A 27,531-nucleotide genomic window follows, 5' to 3' on the forward strand; every position below is an offset into this window, starting at 1 on the left:
GATGGAAAACATATTTTCAGGGGTGACAAGTTGATTCCACCCGTGCAACTCAGGAAAAAAACTGCTCGAACTGGCCCACGAAGGACATTTAGGCAGAAGCCTAACAAAAAATAGGGTGAGAAGCAACTATTGGTGGCCCAAAATGTGGAAAGAAGTTGAAGAGTTAGTTAAAAACTGTTCCGCCTGTGCCATGAGTGATAAATCCAAAATTCTGAGGAAGACCCCCCTTCAACCTGTGGAGCCTCCCAAAAGTGTATGGTCTAAAATCGCCATAGACATCATGGGCCCCTTCGAAAACATTGAAACCGTGAAGATATACATAATGGTGATTGTGGACTATACCTCCAAGTGGACAGAATGGGGAATTGCCGAAACAAACGTTACCACCAGTAAAGTCACAGAGTTCCTGACAGAGGTCTTAAACAGAGAAGGAGACTCCAAGGAAATAGTCTCGGACAACGGATCTCAGTTCATGTCCTCCGAGTTCCAGGAATTCCTCAGGAACAGAGCCATCAAACATGTAACTACATCCCTATACCACCCAATATCCAACGGACTAGTGGAGAGAATGAACAGGCTAATAAAGGGCATAATTCAGTTAGCTGTCGCTAACACTCTTCCATGGAGGGAAACACTCAAAGAAGCGCTGTGTGCATACAGAACAACACCACACACCACCACAAACATTGAGCCATTTACCATGATGCGAGGCAGGGCTGCAACCAACCGTCTAAGACCAGTGTGAATTTTTATAGACAACAGAGAAGCCAAACTAGACATAGAACATATTCAAAAAAGAGTACATGAAAAACAGACAAAATACAAAACATATTACGACTAAAGGAATGCAGTGAAAAGAATGCAAATCCAAGAAGGAGACTGGGTCTGTGTCAAAGAACCAAAAAGGACACTCACGGAAGAAACCAATTTCAGATCTCCACAAAAAGTCATCCGTTGTCATGGCAAATCTGTGATATTAGAAGATGGGAAGAAATGGTCGGGTGATGATCTAGTAAAGATAACAACGGACAATCACAGACCCAGAACCTCCGAGCACACAACCTGCGAGACCTTACCTAGAAGTAACTCCCCTTCCGCAGAAACTTGTCAACGTGACCAAAGGGAGGATAATGGATCAGACAGGAACATCGATGAAACCTCCATTGGTGGACTGTCGAGAAGGAATCGGAAAATCATCCGGAACTTCAATAATGACTTCATATATTACTAACCTCCTCTTCCATCGTCATTTTCCTACCCACCTCACACTCTCACCCTTTCCCCCACCATCCTTCCCCTCCCCCCCCAGCTTTCCCCCCACCAATCTTGTTTTTTCTTTTTTCTTCCAGTAAGGGAGATGTTGTACATGTCACCTATGACGTGCCTCACAGAACCTCTGTCAGGAGGTTCGGATCTGAAATAACACCAACATTCTGATGTTTCATTCTGATGTTCCGGGGGCCATACAACAAAACCCCTCCTTGACTTACTTCTGTGTCCTGCCTCTTTACTTCACCTCCATGCTCCTATTTACATATATTATGCAGAAATGTGATTCTGGCGACATGGGGGTGACCTAACAGACATCCCCTTTCTGTACCTCTCAGGAAACAGAGACATGGCGGGGCCACTCAGCAACTGAATAGTCTAGCTTCAAGAAGCATTCTATCTGATTTTTGCGGCGACATGATGTTAACATTTAAATCCCACACCAGACTGATGTTACTTTGAAAGAAACTATATGCCTTACAGGTAAGCCAACTCTATTGACTTTTGGTTCATATATAAATATACTGTCCCCTTTCTTGTAAGAAGGGGATTGCACACCCTTTTGACTCATACCCGACACCTGCTTTTACCACACAGGTCGTCCCTTCTTCATTAAAAGAAGACCCACAGGCCACCCGACTTATCACAGGCTTTATACCATTTTGAACACGTGCAGAATCCATTGCGTTCCTAGCACGGTAAGAAAATCATTCATTGACACCTAAGTCATTAACTTCTGCATTACCTCACCTGTACCTGAGTGCCCCAGCACTGACATCTGCCTATCTGTTTTTTCCTACAGGGATAGCACACATATAGAGCAGTCCATCTGTTCTCGTTTTCCGTCCTGATGAAGGCCTGCTCAAGAATGCCTGGCACAACAGTCCTTGAGGGCCGAAACACAATTGTGTAGACAAGTCTGTAACTATGATTGTAGTGTCCAATTGTTAACACTGTTTTTCAATGTTTATGTTATTTCTTCTTTACTTGAATGTTGTAATCACTGTCTTGACCCCTGTTGTAACTTAACACAATAGTAGGCTTTGTATTTCCATCGAATGATATTAAACTTTGGGTTTGAATTCATCCAAACTGTTTGTTTTTGACAACATCACATATTTGTGGACTGGTCTTTACTTGTAAATACATATATCTTGCATTAACTCTACATAGTGTGTCTTATACTTGTTATAGAACCAATAATTTGCACAAAGGTATAGGAGAGGCAGACCCATTCATTCGTTCTAATAGTAGTTAGCCCTCCTGGGCAGAATGGGTTCTTAACCAGGAGCCCTTATATCTTCAATCTGAATAAGCCTTGAAGAGGCTGTAAGGTTCATTGGCCCTCACGGGGCTCACTCTGTCCCTATAAAACCCTGCACTAAATTCACTTCTGCTTCTTATGTGAGAGTACTTAGCACATATAATGATAAAATATCATTAACTCCATGTCCATCTTCCTCATCACAGTACTTATTGAAGGCGGTCTGCCTGACTTCCAACAGAACCCAGAGATTCCTACAGATTTCTGGTCACAGAATGTTGGCATGTATGCCAATGTTGGCGAAGTGCTAGCATGTGTCTTTCAAAGCTAGCAAGTGCTGCTGACTTCAAAGTGCGAAGGTCGCCTCAAATTCACCTCAGCCTTGATTGTGGGGACTGTAGACACGACGTGCTCGTTCTGCTTTTGCAATTTCATACGTTTTTCTCTTTAATATGTTTATTTTTTCTTGCTTTGATTTTTTTGCATTTCTGTTCTTTCGTGACATTTTTCTTTCTGAATCTTTTTTCCAGCTATCTCACAAGTGAACCCTTTTTTTCTTTGACTCTTTCGTCTGCCTCCCATCACCCCCACCACCAAGAGTTTGCTGCTGCCCCTGTCTTCCTCTCTTTCTTAAGTGGTGAGTCAGCCCCAACCCGCTCCCAGGTCACATGTCCCTGGCTGTTTTAAACTGGAGGCCACCTAATCAATTAGATAGCTCAGCATGTTAATGCACCTGCAGTAGAATGCTGTGTGCATCCAGAGGGTCCAGCTGCCTAAGAGACTGACAGAGATGAATAAACGAGAGGGAAATATGGAGAGGATAGGAAGAAAGGTAAGAGGGAGGTGAAGAAACAGAGAGAAAAGGGGAGGAAGAGAAAGGCAGGGAGTGGGCTAGAGATAGAAATGAGGAGAGCAGAGGCAGGAGGGAGGGAGAAAGAGCATGGGTAACTAGGTTTGGGAAGCAGAGAGCAAGGAAGAAAATGAGGGAGGGATTGAGAAGTCATGTATGGAGAGATGAGAGGGAGGGGGGACTGAGTTGGAGGGATGGAAGGAGCAAAGGGAAGCAACAGTGAGCATTTGAGGGCTGAGGGAGGGGGAAAAAGGAGTAACAGATGGGAAAGATAGAGGGAGAGTGGGTAGAAGGTAGTGGTGGTAAGATGGAGGGATATTGAAAGGAGGAGTGGGATGGGGTAAGGGTATGCAAAGGTGGAGGGGCGGGTGCAGGGATTGTGTATATAAGCAAAATGGCCCTTCGTGTTGTGGGAACTCTGTCCACAGACATTTACACACAGACACAAAACCTGAGAACCAAAGTTATACAATAGAAAAATAATCAATACCACCACAGAGGCCACAAGGATTCAGGAAGGGAGTTGCCACACTCCAACCGGTTCAACAGAACCACAGGCCTTCTGAAGCACACCGCCTCTCTACGGCCCTCCTCCAAACAGGGCTGAGAAAATGCCAACCAATCATTGTGGTGGACCCAACCCCACCTCCAAAATGTTACTTTGATGGCCAGCAAGTCTTCTAAGTCTACAAGGGACAGCGTCAGGGCCTTTTTGACATTTTCAGTTGAAATGAGCCATGAGACTCAGAGGGGCTCATATTGGCGGTCTTATGGCACAGCAATATGGTCTTTTAATTCACAAAATTAAATGTGTGCTTTGAAGCCCATGCGTTACAGGCTGCGCTGGCCGGCGCATTCAGGCCATTGCCCCCCTCAGGCCTCTTGCAGTAACCAGCAACCTTCTTATCACCTAGCATTTTTACTCTGGTTTCCACTACATTAGCGCAATAATGTCAAGGAACGATTAGGAGCTTTTCAGTGGTCATTTAGTGTTTCAGCTCCCCGCTAGCTGCCTGTCCATGATTATCTACAGCTATTAACCCCCTTGCTCCATTCATTTGACTCCATTATAATGTAAGCACCCCACGGGTGCTTCAGACTGTTATTCCCAGCTGTAGGTAAGGGGGCTCCAAAACATCTTTTTGAATTGGGCCCCCACCAGCCCTGACACAATTTCAGACAGCCCTGCAGTTTCATATTGCTGTGTATTCACTTCTCCTAACCCTCAGACCCTGGCACCCCATGGTCGCTGATTTGACATGTGTGGCACAGGTTTCCATTCTCTGCGGGCAGGCTTGTGCTTTGTATCCAATCACAGTACAATAGTGCCGACCGGAACCTCATTGTTTGCTGTCTCAGCTCTGAGGCCGGGGATAGGCATATATTAGGGTTTACCCAGAGGTTTCTAAGCCCGGACCCGGGGATCGAACCTGTGTTGCTCCGAGCTGTCTTGCTTTCCAGGTGAGCGCATTGCCCCTGAGCCATAATGAAAATCAAAAGTCGGCACCCATGCTCGTGTTAATATTTAGGCTAATACATTGTTGTCAACATTCAATAACCACGAAGAGTTAAGATATATAAAGTTTCAAAAAGAGTAATTAGCATAATGACGGCATTACAGGGAACAGCATTGCATGTCCTTTGACGCAATGACATAACGTTTCATGGTTGCCAGCATGAACCATTGCAATCTGTAGTCTTTTATCTGGAATAGGACAAAATGACTGAATCGAAATTACCGACCCCTCCAAAAGACCTAAAATACATACCACCAAAATTTCGAACTACAAAAAGTTCAAACCTTTTATGGTATGTATTTTTTGGTGGGGTCGGTAAAAAAAAAAGAAAAACAAAGGCTGCTGGGGCTCTCGCCCTGGCTTTTCAACCAGTACCTGGCAACTGTTGCCCGCTGCATTGACATTTTCTACTCAAACCTCCAGTGCTATGCGGATGACACTCATTTTCAGGCTGCCCTCGGCCACCTCCTCTCCCTCTCTCATCTCTGATAGCCTAACTGCCATTCAAGATTGGTGTGCTGCCAACTATCTTTGTCTGAATGCCAGCAAGACGGAGATCCTCCTCATCGGCACACCTTCACCATCCTTTCTCCTCACTCTCTGGCCCTCCTCCTACCCCCACCTGCGAGGCTAAGAACCTCGGGGTCATGTTTGACTCCACACTTTCCTTCTCCGCCCCCATCTCTGATGTCTCTAAAAAGTCAAACTTACGACTGCACCTTCTCAGAGGTACTCTTCCTTTCCTCTCCTTCCCCCAGAAGCTCACTGTCTCCCAAGCTCTGGTTCTCTCTAGGTTGGACTATTGCAACAGCCTCTTTCTAAATCTACCTGCCTCTACTCTCTGCCCTCTACAACTCATCCAGAACAGGACTGCAAGATTTGTCCTTGGCCTCAAGCCCTGGGATCGTATCTCTCCAGCTCTGAAATCCCTCCACTGTAAGGATTAAATTCAAAACCCTATGCATTGTCTACAAGACTTTCTGGGGCATGGGTCGAACATACCTTCAGCTATCCCTCCGCAAATACCTTCCCTCTCGTGCCCTTCGCTCCTCTACCTCCAACTCCCTCAGGTTCAGTCATTTTAAAAAAAAAATGAGTTGGGGGTAGATCTCTGTCTTCGGCTGGGGCCTCCCTCTGGAACAGCCTCCCCGCCACTCTAAAACTTGAGGAGAACCATCTCTGGTTCCGGAAGCGCCTCAAGACCTTCCTCTTTGTTTCTGCCTTTGCCCCCTCCTCTCCCCTGCTGATTCTGTTCTCCCTTGGCACTGTGCGCCTGGCCACCCTCTGTCCTCCGGGCCCAGGTACCTGCTCACCCTGCCACCCTCACGCACTGCCTCCGGGCCACCCCTTGCACTGGGGTCAGTATATGTAACCATACAGTCTCCCCTCTTTTTCTTCCCTCGCTTATCAGACCTACCCTGTCTGCTGCCTTAAACCCACCACTTGCCGTCTGCACTAGCACTGTTTATTGCCTCTACTATCTATTTATTTTAATTTATTATTATTTATATGTTTCTTCTCTGCTGCGCACTTTCCACTCTCCCCCTTCCATGCACTTCTCCTCCTCCCCCTCCCCCATGCACTTGCGCGTTCTCAATGTCACTGGGCCTAGTAAGATCGTTGTTTTGTTCTCTCCTGTTCCCCTTCCCTTGCCTTGTCACGCTCTGATACACTTGTGTATGAGCGCGATAGAAATAAAATATCAATATCAATAGTATAGTGAGCGGGTTGTTGCGGGCCCGACTTAAAAAAATAATAATAAAAAAAGATGTGCTGCGGCTGCGTCCGTCGCAACACCCTGCTCACTATACTATAGAGTATAGTAAGCAGTGGTTGCGGGGGACCCCCGCTGCTGACCTGAAAAAGAAAAAAAGGCTGAGGGGTGTCCCCCGCAACAGCCCGCTCACCATACTACACAGTAGAGTGACACCCCCGCAGATGCCTGACAAAAAAAACTAAAACAAAGAAAAGGACCCTGCACCGCTGTTTCCCGATCACGGAAGTGAAAGGGAAAAGGCGTCTCAGGGTCCAGAGAGACGGAAGGCAAGGTAAGTAAGCGGGTGGAGGTGTGTTGAGGGTAGGGGTGGGAGTTTGGGTAGGATTTTGCACACATCAGGAATGTTAAGGGGAGAAATGACCGAAGATTATTTTGAGCAAATAATCTTCGGTCATTTCTCCCTCGAACATTTCCATCGTAGAAAAATCCCACAGATTATTTTATCTACATGGGTGGTGGCAGTCCTTAGCTGGGGAAGACTGATGCCTGCCCACTGTGAGGCAGAAGGTATCACTCTGCTGTTTCACCCACCCGTGGCTCTGATGGCAAGGGCCTGTCCAATTTCTCACCTCAGAGAGCAGCATATTTATTTACGTTTAAACAATCATTAAGGTGATGCAATCAGTAGCAGCAGGTGTAAAGGTACAGAGAGTAGCAGAGGACACCAGCTGCCGAAGTCATATCAATAGACTCCCTGTGATGAAGCCAAAGGGTAAACTGCTCCAATGGTCAGCACCTTTGTTAAACGAAGTAGCTGAATTGGGGTAAAAGAGGCACCGAATGGGCCAAAGGAAAGTGTAATAGAAATTCTGCCTCCTGAGCTCAGACGAAAGGGGGAAAGTCGACAGCGCAAAGAATGTAATACTGCCACGCGCTACCAGCTTTCAAAATTGCCATCCAGCACCCAACCCCCTGCCAAAAATGTTGAGGGTGGATCCGCCCCTGCTTATGCAGTCCTATTTAGTTTCTTGCCCTTCAAGTCCCTCTACCCCCTGCACTTCTCGTTACTGCACTTGCACGATCCAAATGCCACAAGGCCTAGTAGGACATTTAATATAAGTGCTTTGAAACCCATTGTATATAGGCGCTATTTGAATAGACTATCATATCATATCAATGTTGTTTTCTATCCTGTTCCCCCCTCCCTCCCTTTTTGCCTTGTGGCACCATTAAACCATTTGCTTTATTGGCGCTTTATAAATACACGATAAATAAATACAAATTATGGGAAAAGCAGAACTACAAGTCCCAGAATGGCAAGACGAAAACAGCACTGGATAAGCACCTAAAGAATGGAATGGAGTATGTTGGAAACAATGGGTTATTTCGATCACAGAATCTGCTTCCCTTCCTAGCAGTCTCTGCAGGGAGATTTCTGACAGAAGTAAAAGAATCACAATGCACTTCCTGGTCCTGCTGTGCCTAGAGGCCCATGCTACCACACCTCACTTATATCGCTCAATGGGCCTCATTACACAGTACGTGGTAAAAAACTGCATTTACCGGCATGGCGCTATTAACGTGTCCGCCTAGTCAAGAGGGCGCTAATTGCGTAGCATTACGAGTTCGCAGACACGAGCATAGCGCCATGCCGGTAATGACCCTACCGGCATGCCGTTAAAGACCCCAAAAAAGCACTTAGCGGCACCGACAAAAGCGCTGATAGCACTTCTGACCTCCAGAAGCATGCAAATAGCGGTCACCGCTATTAGCAGTCACCGTTAAACAGCGGACCCGGAAATAGCGTCATCGCACAGGAACTGGAAAGAGCACGGTGGCCATCTTTAAAAACACAATCCAGTGCCATCCTCCGCCCCCTGGACCTGTTTCGAGAACTGTGCCATCACAGAGCCACGAGGATCCCCTCGCCATACCAAAGGCCATAACAAAAACCACTGACCGCCAGCGTAAAGAGAAGTTTACCAACGAGGAACTCATTATGCTGAGTGAGACACTAGCAGCAAACTCTGAAGTGGTATTTGCCAACGACATGCGGCGGGAGATCCTGATCCGGAAAAAGGCCATCTGGGCAGAGGTCGCCCTGAAAGTGAGTGCGGTGGGCACCACCACCCGCACCGTCCGGGAGTGCAGGAAGCGGTGGGACGATCTCTGCCTCCGGGTCCGCAGCATACTGTCTGCGAACCGCAACTTTAAATTAAAGGAGTGGGAGGAGAGCTGCGCCAGCACGATTGGTGTCAAATCAATCGAGGGAGTCGGGAGCATGGAGCATGGTGTGGCCACTACATCAGATGGAGGTAAGTGTACACATGAAACAATGCACTGTGAATGTTGAGGGACCCCCCCAAATGTGAGGCCACATTCACCTCATGGATGCGGCCACATTCATACATGCACACAACCCTGCCCATGTGAGTGTCACACCCCAACACACACACATGCACGCATCACCACAGACAAGTGCCACACAGACCCATGCATGGAAGACCCACTCAACAGCCCCATCACCTGAATTCCCACCAATGAAGTCCCAATGCACAGAACAGCATGATGAATAGAATCTGCATGAAGCACATTGAACCATCACCAATTCCATCCCCCTTTTTGTCCCACACAGGCTCACATACAGACAGCGAAGAACCTTCCACTGCGACTCAGGCCCCCCCTGCAAAGAAAAACCCGGGGCACCGGAGACAGGGGACACCCCCACCACAGCAAGTGGCACAGGGAGGAGGTAGCCCCTGCAGGGGCAAACATCTCAAGAGTGCCACTGTGCCAATACCGAAGTCCACACCAGCAACAATTGCCACACCCACTGTCGTGAACCCCCCCACCACAGATCACACTCACGGAGGGGCCACACTCCGCTGCCACAAGTTCCACTGGTGAGGCAGCTGCCACAGCGCCGCTGTCAGATGTGTAGCACCCTATGGATTTCAGCATGCAAATGCACACCTCAACCCCCCAGGAAGCCCAGAAGCAACTCCGCGGCCAACACCAGGATCCTGTGTCCATGGCCAGTCTGGCGAGGAAAACACGGGAGGGAGCTGGAGCCCACCGGTGGCCTCACCTGATGACCGGGACGTAGATGTAGGCGCAGCAGCCACACCACGAGCTGGCCACAGTGGCCATGACCTGGCCACCATCAGGCAGCGCCAGGAGGACATTACTGTGCTGGTTGGACAGCATGTGGAATAGGCTGCCCGTCTCAGGGGGGGCATCACGGAGACTGCTAGGCACTCGAGGGAGGTGATGGAAGCCTGTACAAACAGGCTGTGCGTTGAGATTGGCCAACTGAGGCAGGTCCTCACGCGTATAGCGGACGTGATAGACCGCCAATTCCCACCACCACCACAGGGACAGACAGCCTCCTCATCATCAGCGAGTTCCAGGCAGACAAGCCCCCTCCGCCGCTCCATGCGCACCACTCGGCGCACATCATCCCAACCTCCAAATGGTGGTGGTGGCAATGGCAATTAGGGACAGTAGGGTCTAGCTGGCACGTGTGCAGCAGGACACCAACATTGTGCAAGGCGCACATGGGGTTGTTGTGGGAGGAGGGGGGGAAGGGTGTTTCGGGAGTGTTGTGGGGGGAGGGGGAAAGGGTGTTTCGGGAGCGTTGTGGGGGGAGGGGGGAAAGGGTTTTTCGGGAGTGTTGTGGGGGGAGGGGTGTGGGAAAGGATGGTGGGATAGTTGGGGCCATGCACTTTATCATCTCATTATACATTAATACACTGGTGACTAGTCAAAACACAGGCTTGGACTTCGTCATTGTGTATGTGTATTGTATTGATGACAGGGTCCATTTAGCGCTTCACAACAGACACCAGTGCACTAATACCCATGTCCATCCTACAGAGTTAAATTGTGTCTCAGAATATTTTGTTGATCAGATGCTGGCGCACATCGCGTCCCTCCTGGGCATCGCCTCTTGCATGACCACCATCCCCGTCACCTCCGTCCTCATCACCATCATCATCCTCATCAGGTGGTTGCATTTCAAGGTCAAGGGGCAGTGGCCCATTCCGTCTGATACACATATTGTGCAGCATGACACATGCCATGGTGATCTTGGCCACCTTCTCATGGCCGTACAGGAGAGCCCCACCCGACCTGCTTATGCACCTGAACCGTGTCTTCAAAAGGCCAAAAGTCTGCTCAATCACGACGCGGGTACGGGTATGTGCACGATTGTAGTCCTCTTCGTGCCTGTTCTGTGGGTTCCGTACAGAGGTAAGGAGCCACCTCTTCAGGGGATAGCCGGCATCACCTGTATGGGGGGAAGAATGGGGACCTGTTACTGTTCACCTCAAGAGCGGCCTGTACATATCACACAAATCAACTTTGCATTGTGATTGAAATCCACGATTACCAGCATGCATGCAGACGATCTGTGTGACTGCAATGTGCAATGGTGAGCTCGACCCTGCAAGTGGACATGCCCGATTCATGCCTCCGACAGTAATTGACATGTCTTGGGTGAGGCTAGGTCTTAGGTGTCCCTGGGCCCAGGCAAAATTGGTACCACACTGCTAGTGTACTGCCATTCCGACATCGATGTTGCCATGCTGTGAAGCATCACTTCAGTGGTGCTATAGGTGCGTGGTTCAATGCTATGGCTAGGGGTGATCCCTTTGCATGCATTCAAGGGCACATTGCTATATTGATGTTGTGCTGCGCTAATTCTGTATAACTATCTTGACGCCATGTTGCTGATTTGTGTATTATGTGGTGTGGCATGATGTGCAATGTGGATGTGGATGGATGTGTGATATTTGGAAACCTGGATTGTTCTCAATGTTGTGCAGCTTCAAATTGCATGTGGGCTCTTCTCAAGTACATTGTGGCCTTCCCCGATGGACATTGCCGTACATCTGTATGTCCATTTGTCCTACGGACGGCTGTCTACACCTAGTTGGAGTATGTATCTCCCCCCCCATCACACCCAGTTGGAGTATGTATCTCCCCCCTCCCCATCACACCCAGTTGGAGTATGTATCTCCCCCCCAATCACACCCAGTTGGAGTATGTATCCCCCCCAATCACACCCAGTTGGAGTATGTATCTCCCCCCCAATCACACCCAGTTGGAGTATGTATCCCCCCCAATCACACCCAGTTGGAGTATGTATCTCTCCCCCCAATCACACCCAGTTGGAGTATGTATCTCCCCCCCAATCACACCCAGTTGGAGTATGTTTCTCCCCCCCAATCACACCCAGTTGGAGTATGTATCTCTCCCCCCAATCACACCCAGTTGGAGTATGTATCTCCCCCCCAATCACACCCAGTTGGAGTATGTATCTCTCCCCCCAATCACACCCAGTTGGAGTATGTATCTCTCCCCCCATCACATCCAGTTGGAGTATGTATCTCTCCCCCCAATCACACCCAGTTGGAGTATGTATCTCTCCCCCCCATCACATGCAGTTGGAGTATGTATCCCCCCCAATCACACCCAGTTGGAGTATGTATCTCTCCCCCATCACACCCAGTTGGAGTATGTATCCCCCCCAATCACACCCAGTTGGAGTATGTATCCCCCCCAATCACACCCAGTTGAAGTATGTATCTCTCCCCCCAATCACACCCAGTTGGAGTGTGTATCTCTCCCCCCCCAATCACACCCAGTTGGAGTATGTATCCCCCCCAATCACACCTAGTTGGAGTATGTATCTCCCCCCCAATCACACCCAGTTGGAGTATGTATCTCTCCCACCCCCATCACACTGCCATGTGCTTGCCCTGCTACTCACCAAGTAGCCACAAACGTTGTCCGGTTTGTCGCTCCATGTAGCGTGGGATGGTTGAGTTCCGCAGGACCATTGAATCATGGGTTGATCCGGGAAATCGGGCACAGCAATGTGTAATTATCTTGATTGCGTCAAATACCATTTGGACATTGATGGAGTGGAATTGCTTTCTGTTTCGGTAGACTGCTTCATTGTGATGTGGGACCACCAATTCCACATGTGTGCAGTCGATGGCCCTGATGCAAATTGGGATGCCTGCCAGTGAATAGAAGCCAACTTTGGTGTTTGCGATCTCCTGGGCAGTCCGTGGCAGGGATATGTGTTCACTTGCATGCTTCAGGAGGGCATCGAGTACCTGGTTCAGCGTGCGTGAGAATACTGGTTGGGAGATGCCATGCATCTGCCCCACCATATGCTGGTAAGTGCCTGTGGCCAGGGAGTGGAGCACAGTCACCACCTTCAGTAGAGGGGGGATGGCAGTTCTGATGTCTATGAGGCTCACAATGTCGTGGTGTATCATGTCCACGATGCTGGTGATGGTATCCCGGTCCAGACGGTACAGGGTGTGTATCTGCTCAGGGGTTAGGTTAAATGGACTGGCTCTGATCCTGGGGATTGGTGGCTGCCTCTGTGGTATGACTAGGTGCCGTGGTGGTGCTTGCTGTGCCTGTCTTGCCCTCCTCCTCCTCCTTCGTCTCCTCTGTGCTGCCTGTTGTTGTTGCTGCTGCACTGCAATCATGTCCTCCAGCCCATGTAATGCTGCTAGTATTGGGACCATCTTGGTGTGGCAAGGGGTGTGGGAAGGGGTGTGGTGTGCTCATTTTGTGCTGCCAGAGTCTCCACCTGTGCTGATTGTGTCCACCTGTGGCAAGTGGGAACACTGCTCAGTTCTCTTAACGGGTGGTTTGCGATGCCGGTATTAGCGCCATGCCGGTAAGGGGTTTTTGGGGCTTTACCATGCCGCTATTTGCCTGCCCGCATGGCTTGTGATGGTGTGCTATTAGCGACATGCCGTTATTTACGGGATGAAGGGTCGCGCGCCCGCAAACTAGCCGCTATTAGTGGCACCGTACTTAGCGGTGCCGCTAACAGCAGTAACCCGGGTCGTAATTGGGGTTGGGATTTAAAGATACTGGTATTCCATTACCGGTAACGTTAATCCCTTAACGCACAACGTGTAATGAGGCCCCATGAGTCTGAAACATGCCAACATGGTCCATTCCAATCTGTAGGTGCTTATCCAGTCCTGTTTTTTTCCTTTGTATTCTGTGCCTTGTAGTTCTGCTTTTCCCAATATAATACTGACTACAAAACCCAGAATGCAAAGGAAAAATTAGGACTGGATAAGCACCTATAGATTGGTGTGGATCAAGCTGGCCACTATGCATGTCCGGGGTTGATTGTGGTCTTGTGCAGAAGGGATGTGGCCTCGCAGTTTTGACTGTAGTGCTCCTATTGGGCTGGGACCAAGCCTGATTTGCATATGGCCTTTTCCTTCTGTAATGGCACTGCAGGCTGAAAAACGATTGTTTTGAGGGTTGCCCGGAGCATTTGCCAGTGGTAAAGATGAATGTGTAACCTTTTGGCCATCACCTCCAGATCTGCACCTGTGCTCATTTTGCCTGACTTTTGCCTCAAAGCTAATCATTGTTGGGGTAATGCCTGGGTCAGTAGCTTAAGTGCCCCCATTTGATATGGGACCAACCTGCAAACGCACATATTGAAATTGCAGCCCTGCAGACTCAGCCCTTCATATGAAGTCGATACTTCGAGTAACCTTGACTCGTGTAATAATAACAGCTATTACAGCACCTAGAAGCAGGAGGCATTTAGCATAAAGCACTATATAAAAACCGGATGGTTCCATTGCCAGATCTAGTGTAGTGGGTGGCAGTGCAATCCGCAGCGAGCTTCAGTAGGCATTCTGCTGCTTTATCCCTATTTATTTTTGGGAAGATGCCCAGGCTATCGTCCTTAATCCTGTACTCCATCTAAAGCCAGCACTGGGTATTTTGAGTTGGCCAATGTTATGTAATGGATGTCTCTCGGGTTAGACAAAGCCTGACTGCCTGGTGGGGATATTTTAGAAGGCACGTAGGCAGAGGGGTAGCCAGGATTGTCTGTAGATGCCCACACAGCGTTGCCGAGGGGGCTATAGCCCTGGGTCTTTTGGCTGTAGCCCCAGATAGAAGCTCAGGGGCTACAATCAAAAGGCTAGCTAGCCCCGCGTCCCGACATTAGCCTAGCCCCGGATCTTTTCCAAACCTAGCAACACCCTGGGGCCCTGCCCTTTTCCACTCAGGCCCTACCCTGTCTTCGCCTCTGTACGCATTCCCTGCGTAGACAAGCATTCTTCCTGTTAACCTGAAGTGATGACCTGACTTTCCAAGCTTCATACCCTGAACGGTTGTCTTTTTGACATCTCAAATGATTTGGTGTGATACATAATGTTGCCCGCAGCATCATTAGAGGGTATCGGCGCTGTGGCAACTTCTGCACAGTCAGAACCTCCCAGGTGACGAGAGGAAGATCATTTATGAAGGAGAACAAGTTTAAGAAGCAGGCCACCAGATGGCAGCATTGCCCCATAACACCCCCATCACGGGAACGGAAATAGCACCAATGAGAGTCTGCTCTCCAGCACAGTAACCCAACATCATGAGTAACCATGTTCTATAGCCACAAGCAGGATGCTATGCCCCGGCTCTGCACCAGTGGCCCCGGGCATTCAGGAGAGGCACCTCCCTTTCTGCAAGTCATTTAGCAGAACATCTCACCTAAAATACACAGATGTCGAGCAGGTTCTGGTCTCGGGCACAAACCAAACAAGCATTGGCAATGCCAACAACGGGCTTGGGCTTTTGTCTAGCGTAAGGTTCGGACACAATGGTGGCATATTTTGGGATATAACCTTGTATTAATAAAAAGAGGGTTGGAAAAAAAAGCCTCTCTGTCCCTAAAGCTACGAGGGTTTTCCCCGCCTCAAAGGAAACTAGTGAAATTGTCAGGGAGTCCAAAAGTAAAAAGTCTGCCACTGTCTTTTATTTCGATTTGCCCGATTTAACGGAGCGTTTTCCAATGGCATTGTGCCATCATAAAACGCTTCTGTGAGTCAGGCCCTTAGTGCGATGCGCTGACATCCGCGCGCAGCATTTTCACCAAGACGGCAGAGCCCTTTTCTGTTGGGTGAAATGGCCGCCTGTGGGGGCCTGGGCCTCTAGGGACTAGGAGTGTCTGGGGGCTGAAGCACCTTTTCTGAGACTGCCAGGGCTTAATTTGCCCGGACCCACTTGAAGCTGTGTCCTGGAGTGGGAAAGCAAGGCGCACATGCTTCGCACTTACGCCTTGGTTTACCACTACGGCACTTGTAAACTGAACCCGCTTGCATACCACCTCTCCTGGCTGCATCATTTCACCCATAGTAGCATTCTGCCACCTTTGGCTCACAGACGTTGTGCACTCCATCTCCCATGGTCCTTTGCCATTGACTATTCTGGCTCGGGCTGATGGGAGTTGTAGTGCAAAACATCTAGTGAGCTAAGCTTTCGCTCACCACCCCATCAGAGGGTTCCCCGTGCACCTCACTAGCTTTCCACAGCGCCCCCACCCCCCTTAGTCTTTCCAATAGTTAGTGACTGCTGACTGAGGTGGAGAGCAGCTGCCTGGCCCTGCCGCCCTCCCCCACGCCGTGGGAACCCAGGGGTATGTCTCTCAGGCATCACGGAGCAGAGGTGGAGGGGTGCCTTCTTCCCACAGCCGGGAAAGGAACCAGCCGCGGGGTTACTCCAAGTCACAGCTGGCCAGGGTACAGTGCACTGCAGCCAAAGGCCGGCGCCATGGAACGGGAAGCGAGGAGGGTCATCCCGCTCCCCTCCCATCCCCCAGGGCACAAGCTGATGACGCCAGTAGCTCATCTGCGGGCCCTCCCAGGATCCCCTCAAGAGCACCCCGCCCTTAACCATTGCGGGTGGGGGGTGTGCTTACTCAAACCCCACGATGGTTATTCAGGGGTCACGAACTCCAATATCTTTGTCAGTTGGGTAGTCGGTGGTTATCTTGGAAACCTGAATGGCCGTTTTTAGTTTGGTCTACGGGTAGCATTTTATGTGCCGAGACTGGTGCATGAGAGTGCAGAGAGGGAGGCATGGCAAGACAAAAAGCTTGTAGGTGTTGTTTGGTTTATATGCCTACCCGTTGACTGCCCAAGGCCATGCTAATCCCTATTACCATACCAACCCAGTACTGCCCCTCCCCGCCCAATCACCTCCTCATGAGAACGCTTGAGCTCACATTAATCAAGCCTTACCATCAAACGTTGCCAGCAAAGTGTCTGCCAGTGTTTATTCAAGCCAGTCTTCTGAGGGCCCAGGCTTCTCCATTTCATGTACCCAGACTTTACCATTGTAAGTGCGTGCTCTGATGTAGCCGCCTGCAACATGAGGCCAGGCATTTCCAATGTGTGTACTTGGACGTCAATGCACTTGTAATCGTTGTAACCACCTCGTTAAGCTTAAAGCGCCCAGATGCCCCAGTGTTCTGTGCGCTATATAAATGTCAAAATAAATAAAGCTAATAACTTAATTGGAGCTCTAAACCTTCTACTGGTGTAATAAAAAATGTCTTGACTAGGTCTGCCTCCAGCCACTCAATTGTTAACTACTATGCGTGTCCTTCACTGAAGTCCTGTTAAACCAAGCATTGGCAAAGCCAACAGTTTTGGCTTGTGTATAAGTGTTAGGCATTGTTACTAGATGCCCAGGTACTCGCACCATTTTGCAGCTGGTACCATAGACGACCAGTTAATATCACTAGGGCAGTGCCTTTCCCATGCCTACACATAAGCCCAAACTGTTGGTATTCTCAATGCTTGTTTTTAACAGGACTTCAGTCGGTCCGATAGCAAAGCAAGCTGTTGTGATAGGTTTCGAATCCCGGGAGGGTCAACTCAGCCTTTCATCCTTCCGAGGTCGATAAATTGAGTACCACTCTGTGGGATAATAATGTCTTCTGTTATCTCAGCGCTCTGAGACACAAACAAGGGTGTGTAGCGCTATATAAGAATTAAAATGATGATTATTATTAAAGCGCGTTTCACTTTCCGTTCACCTTCTTTCTATCACCCCCGCTTTCCTCACTCATCAAGCCAGTGTGCTTTGATACTCAAGGGCCGTTAGAGCACTCAGTCCCTCCCTATTTACTATCACCCTGTTGTACTCTTTACAATCACTCCGAACCCTCCTTTATTCACCACCACTCTCTACCCACCATCACCAGATCCCCCTTATTCACCAGCAATCCCTCTGTTTCTGCCGTCCCATAACTCGCCCCCCTGTCCTCAGAGCTCAATACTCCCTCGACTCCCCCTATTTACTCCGCTTCGCTCCATACCCCTTCTCTAGCCCCCATCACCTGAACCCCCCTCCTTTTCACAATCACCCAACCCCTTCTGTAGTCGACACCAGTTGACCCCGCCCCTCTATTTGCCATCCTTTGGCCTTCCTCACTTTGTTTACCACCCCTCCCCCCCAGACCCTCCCCTCTGCATCTCACCCCCACTCAATACCTCCTTTTTCACCAGTGCCCTGTCCCTCTGTTTTCACAGTCGCTTATGTCTCTCTCTTCTCTGCTTACTGTAACTGGGTCTGTGCCTCAGTGGGTTAATGCACGCACTGAAGGGATCTGTGTTGGACCTCATCATCGTCACTGACACATACTATTGTTGTTTGGGTGGCTTCTGTGCCTAGCTCATCTCATTTCCCTCCTGGGGGTGTAGAACATGCCCTGTTGCGCTGTGCCCCTTTCACCGTTATGAGTGGGATAATTGCTGGTTTAGTACTCATTTGGGGGCTGAGTAGAAGTTTGATTAACTCCTCAGCATTGTATTTTCACATTTGAGATGCCACTAGGAGCACTGGCCATAGGATATCTCTTCCTGCAATGCCATCGGTGTCAAAGGCCATGCGACGGCACTGGTTGTGATGTCATCAGGCCTGTGAGGTCACTCCCCCGAGCGCTGACATTTGAGCCGATTACTTCCCTGCGATTCTTCAGAGTCCAGTCTTTGGGTGTCAGGGGCGGCCTTGTGGGGGTAATAAAATGCAGGAATACTGGCATGCAACCCCACCTCACCCTCCTCCTTCGCCTCCGCGTGCCTCACCTCTCCACCAGCTGTTACCATGGGCCATACCCAACTGTGCTTGCCCCCAACTTCCCGCTCAAAGCACATTTGGTATAAAATCGCGTAACTAAAAACTGCAGAGTTCTGCCAGAAAGGGAGTAGCCAGCTTCCCGCCAAAACACGGCAATTAGTAATCATCTGTCCCCCGAAGGGGGCACTGGGCTCCTCAGAGGGAGGCGACGGGGGCACACAGGGGCTGAGCCCTGGGAACAGTAAATAGCTACAATTACAGACACATTGCCATTAGCAGAGACCAGAAGTGGGGGCCGCGGGGGGAGGAAAGGGAGTGTGAGAGGGAGTGGAGGGGCTCCATCTATCCCGGGCCTGTCCTCCCCGGCTGGTCTGCTCTGTTTTTTTTGGACCACTGCGTGGGTCCTTCATCGACACATGGCACATTTATGACTTCGTGTCTATAGTCGGAGCACCAGTCTGCCTTCTCTCTTCACACACAGTAGGGCTTGTTGTAGCTCCCCCCCCCCCCCCCCCAGTAGGAACTGCTTAGTTAGGCCCAGCGTAGGCCTGACACCAGGCTCATACTTGCCAACATTCTGTGACTAAAAAGATGTAGAATTTTTCAAGTTTCAATAATAATAATTGACATAACAATGACATCACAGGAAAATACTAAACATACATTGTTGGCACTATTGAAGCGTTGTAAAAAACACAACCCATCAAACAGCACAACATGCAAAGATGTTCAAATGTTACAAATGTACAATTCTGAATGGTAACTTAACACCAAATTCAAGTACCTAACTTCACAGAAGGTGATCACGCAGAGCTGGGAGACAACGTTTGCCACTGTTCTGTAGCAGCTGCCCGGGCAGTACATATGTATTCCTGCAGTGCAAGTTGAGCACTGAATGACATGGAGACTGATGCCCCCCTCAGTCTGATAGGCAGATGCTTTGTGATGGTGGTAGGCTCTGCCACTTGCCTTCACTGGTGCTTCACCTAAGGGTTGTCCCGGCCAGAGTGCATGGCAGAGTCACAAAGCTGTCAGGTCAGTGGATTGGTCTGAGCCTAATCAAAGTAATCACCTACCAGTCCACCCACTGTCCAGACAGACTAATTCATGTGTCGCATGCTTTGGCCTGCAACATGCCTTAGAGTCACATACATTACCTGCCACTGGAAAAAGCAGAAGGATCTGTCGCCCAAATCTGTAGGCGGTAGGACTGCTCAAAAGCAGTAGCCTACTGCCTAAATCTGTAGGGTTGGCAAGTATGAAGGCTAGACGATCAGTCTTGTGCAGTCCCTAACTGCAGTCTGAGCTGCTCATCCGTCATGTGTAGACCATGTTATGAGCCCAGGTGCACAGCCTTATATTGGCCCCGATACCAGGCTAGGCGGCGAGTCCTATGCACGCCCCAATGACAGGCTAAGCTGTCAGTCTTGTGTATGCACTGATATAGTCTGGGTGTTCAGTCCCGTCTTGACCCACATACGAACCAGGACAGACACCGACAGCTTTGTGTGGACTCTGATATGAGACTGGGGAGTCAGCCCTGTGGAGGTACTGACAGGAGGCCGGATGGACGGTCGGTCCTCAGTAGACCCTGAAGTCAATCTTTGCAGTGAGCCCTATATAGAGCCTGACAGTAGGCTTGCTGGCTAGTCATGTGAAGATACAGACACCAGGCTGAGTGTCAGTCATGCCAAGACCCTGATACCAGGCTTGGCTGTCAGTCACGTGTAGACCCAGATATCAGTCTGTGCAAACACGCCTGTGTAGACTGTGATGCCGGGAGGTAATTTATCAATCTTGGAGGACAGTCCCGCATAGACCCTGTGACCAGACTGGGTGGTCAGACCTCTGTAGCTAGACCCTGTGACCAGACTGGGTGGTCAGACTTCTGTAGCTAGACCCTGTTATCAGGCTGGGCGGTCAGACCTCTGTAGCTAGACCCTGTTATCAGGCTGGACCGTCAAACCTCTGTAGCTAGACCCTGTTATCCAGCTGGGTGGTCAGACCTCTGTAGCTAGACCCTGTTATCAGACCGAGTGGTCAGATCTCTGTACCTAGACCCTGTTATCAGGCTGGGCGGTCAGACCTCTGTACCTAAACCCTGTTATCAGGCTGGACTGTCAGACCTTTGCAGCTAGAACCTGTTATCAGGCTGGGTGGTCAGACCTCTGTAGCTAGACACTGTTATCAGGCTGCGGGTTAAGACCTCTGTACCTAGACCCTTTTATCAGGCTGGGTGGTCAGACCTCTGTAGCTAGACCCTGTTATCAGGCCGGGTTGTAGAGACCTCTGTAGCTAGACCCTGTTATCAGGCTGGGCCGTCAGACCTCTGTAGCTAGACCCTGCAATCAGGATGCGTGGTGAGACCTCTGTAGCTAGACCCTGTTATCAGGATGGGCGGTCAGACCTCTGTAGCTAGACCCTGTTATCAGGCTGGACCGTCAGACCTCTGTAGCTACACCCTGTTATCCGGCTGGGTGGTCAGAACTCTGTAGCGAGACCCTGTTGTCAGGCTGGGTGGTCAGAACCCTGTACATAGACCCTTTTATCAGGCTGGACCGTCATATCTCTGCAGCTAGAACCTGTTATCAGGGTGGGTGGTCAGACCTCTGTAGCTAGACCCTGTTATCAGGCCGAGTGGTCAGACCTCTCTACCTAGACCCTGTTATCAGGCTGGGCGGTCAGACCTCTGTACCTAAACCCTGTTATCAGGCTGGACCGTCAGACCTCTGTACCTAGACCCTTTTATCAGGCTGGGTGGTCAGACCTCTGTAGCTAGACCCTGTTATCAGGCCGGGTCGTAGAGACCTCTGTAGCTAGACCCTGTTATCAGCCTGGGCCATCAGACCTCTGTAGCTAGACCCTGTTATCAGGCTGCGTGGTGAGACCTCTGTAGCTAGACCCTGTTATCAGGCTGGGGGGTAAGACCTCTGTACCTAGACCCCTTTATCAGGCTGGGCGGTCAGACCTCTGTAGCTAGACCCTGTTATCAGGCCGAGTGGTCAGACCTCTGTAGCTAGACCCTGTTATCAGGCTGGGCAGTCAGACCTCTGTACCTAAACCCTGTTATCAGGCTGGGTGGTCTAACCTCTGTAGCTAGATCCTGTTATCAGGCTGTGTGGTCAGAACCCTGTACATAGACCCTTTTATCAGGCTGGACCGTCAGACCTCTGCAGCTAGAACCTGTTATCAGGCTGGGTGGTCAGACCTCTGTAACTAGACCCTGTTATCAGGCTGCGTGGTCAGACCTCTGTAGCTAGACCCTGTTATCAGGCTGCGTGGTCAGACCTCTGTAGCTAGACCCTGTTATCACCCTGGACGGGCCGCCTTATGTAGACTCTGATATCAGTCTGCGTTAGCAGCCCTACAATGGCCGTGACACCAGGCTATGCAGTCAGTCATATGTAGACCCTGTCATCAGAGTGGGGGTACAGCTTTATTTAAAGACCCTTTCATGCTAGGTGCTCATTCCTATGTAGGCCCTGATACAAGGCTAACTGGTCAGACCCTAACTCCAGGCAGTGCAGTGGGTCCCCTCCCATACAGAGCCAGAGACCAGGCTAGCCATTAATTCCTGTATAGACCCTAACTCCAGGCAAGGGAGTGGGTCCCATACAAACCAGGCTGGCCATTAATGCCTGTATAGACCCTAATTCCAGGCAAGGAAGTGGGTCCCGTACAAACCAGGCTGGCCATTAATTCCTGTATAGACCCTAACTCCAGGCAAGGGAGTGGGTCCCATACAAACCAGGCTGGCCATTAATTCCTGTATAGACCCTAACTCCAGGCAAGGGAGTGGGTCCCATACAGACCAGGCTGGCCATTAATTCCTATGTAGAACCTAACACCAGGCAAGGCAGCAGGTCCTAAACCGAGCTGAAGACCAAGCAGGCAGACCATTCATTCCTGAGTAGACCCGAACACCAGGCAAGGCAGTGGGTCCCATACAGAGCCAGAGACCAGGCTGGCAATTCATTCCTGTGTAGACCCTAAAACCAGGCAAGGCAGTGGGTCCCATACAGAGCCAGAGACCAGGCTGGCCATTCATTCCTGTGTAGACCCTAACTCCAGGTAAGGCACTAGGCCCAATGTAGAGCCCGAGGCCAGCCTGGCCATTAATTCCTGCATAGACCCTAACACCAGGCAAGGCAGCGGGTCCTATGCAGAGCCAGAGACCAGATGAGCCATTCATTCCAGTGTAGACCCTAAATCCAGGCAAGACAGTGGGTCCCATACAGAGCTGGATGCCCGGCTGGCCATTAATTCCTGTGTAGACCCTAACAACAGGCATGGTGGTGGGTCCTGTATAGAGCCGGAGACCAGCCTGGCCATTCATTCCTGTGTAGACTCTAACCCCCAGGCAAAGCAGTGGGTCCTATACAGAGCCGGAGACCAGGTGGCCCATTCATTCCTGTGTAGACACGAACACCATGAAAAGCAGTGGGTACCATACAGAGCCGGAGACCATGCTGGCCATTCATTCCTGTGTAGACCTTAACTCCAGGCAAGGCAGTGGGTCCCATACAGAGCTGGAGGCCTGGCTGGCCATTAATTCCTGTGTAGACCCTAACACAAGGCATGGTGGTGGGTCCTGTATAGAGCCGGAGACCAGGCTGGCCATTAATTCCTGTGTAGACCCTAACCCCAAGGCAAGGCAGTGGGTCCTATACAGACCCGGAAGCCAGGCTGGCCATTCATTCCTCTGTAGACCCTAAATCCAGACAAGACAGTGGGTCCTATACAGAGCCGGAGACCAGAAAGGCCATTTAATCCTGTGTAGACCCTAACTCCAGGCAGGGCAGTGGGTCCCATAAAGAGCCAGAGGCCTGGCTGGCCATTCATTCCTGTGTAGACCCTAACTCCAGGCAAGGCAGTAGGTCCCATACAGAGCCAAAGGCCAGGCTGGCCATTAATTCCTGTGTAGACCCTAACACCAGGTAAGGCAGTGGGTCCTAAACAGAGCCGGAGACCAGGCAGGCAGGACATTTATTCCTGTGTAGACCCAAACACCAGGCAAGGCAGTGGGTCCCATACAAAGCCTGAGATGATTCTGGCCATTACATCACGCTCAGCAATGGGAGGCTGTACTTCTGTGATATCCGTGTCCACCTCCCCATCCTCCTCACCTGTCTCCTCTGATGAGGTCTCGTGCTTGTGTACCTTCTTCTTTGGCATCTTTTTTCTCGTGAAGAGGTACGGTCTTCCGCGGTAAGAAGCCACACTGATACCCTGTGATGCAGGGAAGCAGATGGAGAGGAAAAAAGCAACCGCTTAAAAAAACCTCTCTGAGCCTTTGACGCTGTAGCGGGTGGATGGTTGTACAGGATAATCTTGGCATAAGGTAGAAAGGTGATACGGAACACCGTGGATTGGTAGTCCTGAGCATGAGGTTCCAGTGGCTCCGTAGCAGAAGGGAGTCCTTGGCAGATAGGGAACCGTTGATCCGAGGATGCAGGGATAACGGAAGATAAAAAGTAAACAAAGACAGAAGAGCAGGGGAAAACAGGAAAAAACAGCACAAAGGGGGCGGACAGGAAGACTGGCAGTGGCGAGAAAGAAAGGCAAAACAGAAGACTAGGAGGGCGAGGAAAAATAACGGAGGAAAAGAGGGACACAAGGAAAGCAGGGAAGGCACAGGTGAGTAACGGAATGAACCGGAACAAAGGGGAAACGAAGAGGGAGGAGCAAAAGAACGATGGCCCTTGAAAAGGGGCAAAGCACAGGGCAAGCGAAAAAACACAGCAGCGGAGCAAAAGCAAAGTTGCAACGCGCCGAGCCTGAAAAAGGGGCATGGTTAAATACGGAAACAAAGAAGGGCCCAAAACAAAAAGACTAGAACGCTAACCAGGAAGCGAAAGAGGGAGAACGGAACAACTTAATGGCGCCGCCAGCGCCAAGCGTTCCACAGCCGCCAGTGGCATCTGCGAGCCGGCAGCATGGCACATTAATTTCTGTGTAGAACCTAACTCTAGGCAAGGCAGTGGGTCCCATACAGAGCCAGAGTACAGGCTGGCCATTCCTTCCTGTGTAGACCCTTCACACCAGACAAGGCAGTGGGTCCCATACAGAGCTGCAGCACAGGCTGGCTATTTATTCCTGTGTAGACCCTAACCCCATGCAAGACAGTGGGTCCCATAAAGAGCCAGAGACCCGGCTGGACATTCATTCCTGTGTAGACCCTAACTCCATGCATGGTGGTGGGTCCTGTGTAGAGCTGGAGACCAGCCTGGCCATTCGTTCCTGTTTCGACCCTAACATCAGGCAAGGCAGTAGGTCCTATACAGAGCCAGAGGCCAGGCTGGCCATTCATTCCTGTGTAGACCCTTACACCAGGCAGGGCAGCAGTTCCTATACAGAGCTGGAGGCCAGGCTGACCATTCATTCCTGTGTAGACCCTAACACCAGGCAGGGCAGCAGGTCCTATACAGAGCGGCAGGCAGGCCATTTATTCCTGTGTAGAACAAACACCAGGCAAGGCAGTGGGTCCCATACAGAGCCAGTGACCAGGCTGGCCATTCATTCCTGTGTAGACCCTAACACCAGGCAAGGCAGTGGGCCCTATACAGATCCGGAGACTAAGCTGGCCATTAATTCCTGTGTAGAACCTAACACCAGGCAAGGCAGCAGGTCCTAAACCGAGCTGAAGACCAGGCAGGCAGGCCATTCATTCCGGTGTAGACCCGATACCAGGCAAGGCAGTGGGTCCCATACAGAGCGGGAGACCAGGCTGCCCATTCATTCCTGTGTAGACCCTAACTCCAGGCAAGGCAGTGGGTCCCATACAGAGCCGTAGACAGGCAGGCCATTCATTCCTGTCTAGATCCAAACACCAGACAAGGTAGTGGGTCCGATACAGAGTCAGAGACCAGGCTGGCCATTAATTCTTGTGTAGACCCTAACTCCACGCAAGACAGTGGGTGTCATACAGAGCTGGAGGCCCAGCTGGTCATTAATTCCTGTGTAGACCCTAACACCAGGCAAGGCAGTAGGTCCTATACAGAGCCAGAGGCTAGGCTGGCCATTCATTCCGGTGTAGACCCTAACACCAGGCAGGGCAGCAGTTCCTATTCAGAGCCGGAGGCCAGGCTGACCATTCATTCCTGTGTAGACCCTAACACCAGGCAGGGCAGCAGGTCCTATACAGAGCGGCAGGCAGGCCATTTATTCCTGTGTAGAACAAACACCAGGCAAGGCAGTGGGTCCCATACAGAGCCAGTGACCAGGCTGGCCATTCATTCCTGTGTAGACCCTAACACCAGGCAAGGCAGCAGGTCCTAAACCGAGCTGGAGACCAGGCTGGTCATTAATTCCTGTGTAGACCCTAACACCAGGCATGGTGGTGGGTCCTGTATAGAGCCGCAGACCAGCCTGGCCATTCATTCATGTGTAGACCCTAATCCCCAGGCAAGGCAGTGGGTCCTATGCAGACCCAGAGGCCAGGCTGGCCATTCATTCCTGTTTAGGCCCTAAGACCAGGCAAGGCAGCAGGTCCTATACAGAGCCAGAGACCAGGAATGCCATTTATTCCTGTGTAGACCCTAACTACAGGCAAGGCAGTGGGTTCCATAAAGAGCCGGAGGCCCGGCTGGCCATTAATTCCTGTGTAGACCCTAACTCCAGGCAGGGTAGTAGGTCGCGTATGGGCAGTGGGTTCCATATGGAGCCGGAGGCCCGGCTGGCCATTAATTCCTGTGTAGACCCTAACTCCAGGCAAGGCAGTGGGTCCCATACAGAGCTGCAGATCAGGCTGGCCATTAATTCCTGTGTAGGCCCTAAATCCAGGCAAGGCAGTAGGTTCCATACAGAGCCGGATACCAGGCTGGCCATTCATTCCTGTGTAGACACGAACACCAGGCAAGGCAGTGGGTTCCATACAGAGCTGGAGGCCAGGTTGGCCATTAATTCCTGTGAAGACCCCAACACCAGGCATGGTGGTGGGTCCTGTATAGAGCCGGAGACCAGGCTGGCCATTGATTCCTGTGGAGACCCTAACACCAAGCAAGGCAGTTGGTCCCATACAGAGCCAGAGGCCAGTCTGGCCATTCATTCCTGTGTAGATCCTAAAACCAGGCAAGGAGGTGAGTCCCATACAGAGCTGGAGGCCAGGCTGGCCATTCATTCCTGGATAGTCCCTAAAACCAGGCAAGGCAGTGGGCCCAATGTAGAGCCCGAGGCCAGGCTGGCCTTTCATTCCTGTGTAGACCCCAACACCAGGCAAGGCAGTGGGTCCCATACAGAGCCCGAGACCAGGCTGGCCATGCATTCCTGTGTAAACCCTAAATCCAGGCAAGACAGTGGGTCCCATACAGAGCTGGAGGCCTGCCTGGCCATTAATTCCTGTGTAGACCCTAACACCAGGCATGGTGGTGGGTCCTGTATAGAGCCGGAGAACAGCCTGGCCATTCATTCCTGTGTAGACCCTAACCCCCAGGCAAGGCAGTGGGTCCTATACAGACCCAGGGACCAGGCTGGTTATTCATTCCAGAGTAGACCCTAAATCCAGGCAAGACAGTGGTTCCCATACAGAGCTGGAGGCCCTCTGGCCATTCATTCCTGTGTAGACCCTAACTCCAGGCAAGGCAGTGGGTCCCATACAGAGATGGAGACCAGGCTGGCCATTAATTCCTATGCAGACCCTAACACCAGGCAAGGCAGTAGGTGGCATACTGAGCTGGAGGCCAGGCTGGCCATTCATTCCTGTGTAGACCTTAACTCCAGGAAAGACAGTGGGTCCCATACCAAGCTGGAATCCCGGCTGGCCATTAATTCCTGTGTAGACCCTAACACCAGGCATGGTGGTGGGTCCTGTATAGAGCCGGAGACCAGCCTGGCCATTCATTCCTGTGTAGACCCTAACCCATAGGCAAGGCAGTGGGTCATGTACAGACCCGGAGGCCAGGCTGGCCATTCATTCCTCTATAGACCCTAACACCAGGCTAGGCAGCAGGTCCTATACAGAGCCGGAGACGAGAAAGGCCATTTATTCCTGTGTAGA

General features: G+C 50.7%; 1 protein-coding gene across 1 annotated transcript; it reads right to left on the reverse strand.

Moving 5' to 3' along the window:
• Positions 1-10,412: 10,412 nt before the first annotated feature.
• Positions 10,413-16,261, reverse strand: LOC138527055 (putative nuclease HARBI1). The gene is made up of 2 exons (XM_069638062.1): positions 12,391-16,261; positions 10,413-10,905 (listed from the first exon to the last, which is right to left on the reverse strand). Exons 1-2 carry the CDS (start codon positions 13,163-13,165, stop codon positions 10,508-10,510), a joined length of 1,173 nt encoding a protein of 390 aa, XP_069494163.1. The 5' UTR covers positions 13,166-16,261; the 3' UTR covers positions 10,413-10,507.
• Between the last annotated feature and the right edge of the window lie 11,270 nt (positions 16,262-27,531).

The sequence above is a fragment of the Ambystoma mexicanum genome, chromosome 14 (assembly GCF_040938575.1).
Source record: "Ambystoma mexicanum isolate Mex_15411 chromosome 14, UKY_AmexF1_1, whole genome shotgun sequence".
Classification (NCBI taxonomy): domain Eukaryota; kingdom Metazoa; phylum Chordata; class Amphibia; order Caudata; family Ambystomatidae; genus Ambystoma; species Ambystoma mexicanum.

Bases quoted from the DNA above. Each gene is read 5' to 3' on its own strand.
- LOC138527055 (XM_069638062.1), bottom strand. From the start codon at position 13,165: ATGGTCCCAATACTAGCAGCATTACATGGGCTGGAGGACATGATTGCA. The intron at 10,906-12,390 runs GTGAGTAGCAGG...CCCCCCATACAG, and splicing joins ACAACGTTTGTGGCTACTTG to GTGATGCCGGCTATCCCCTG.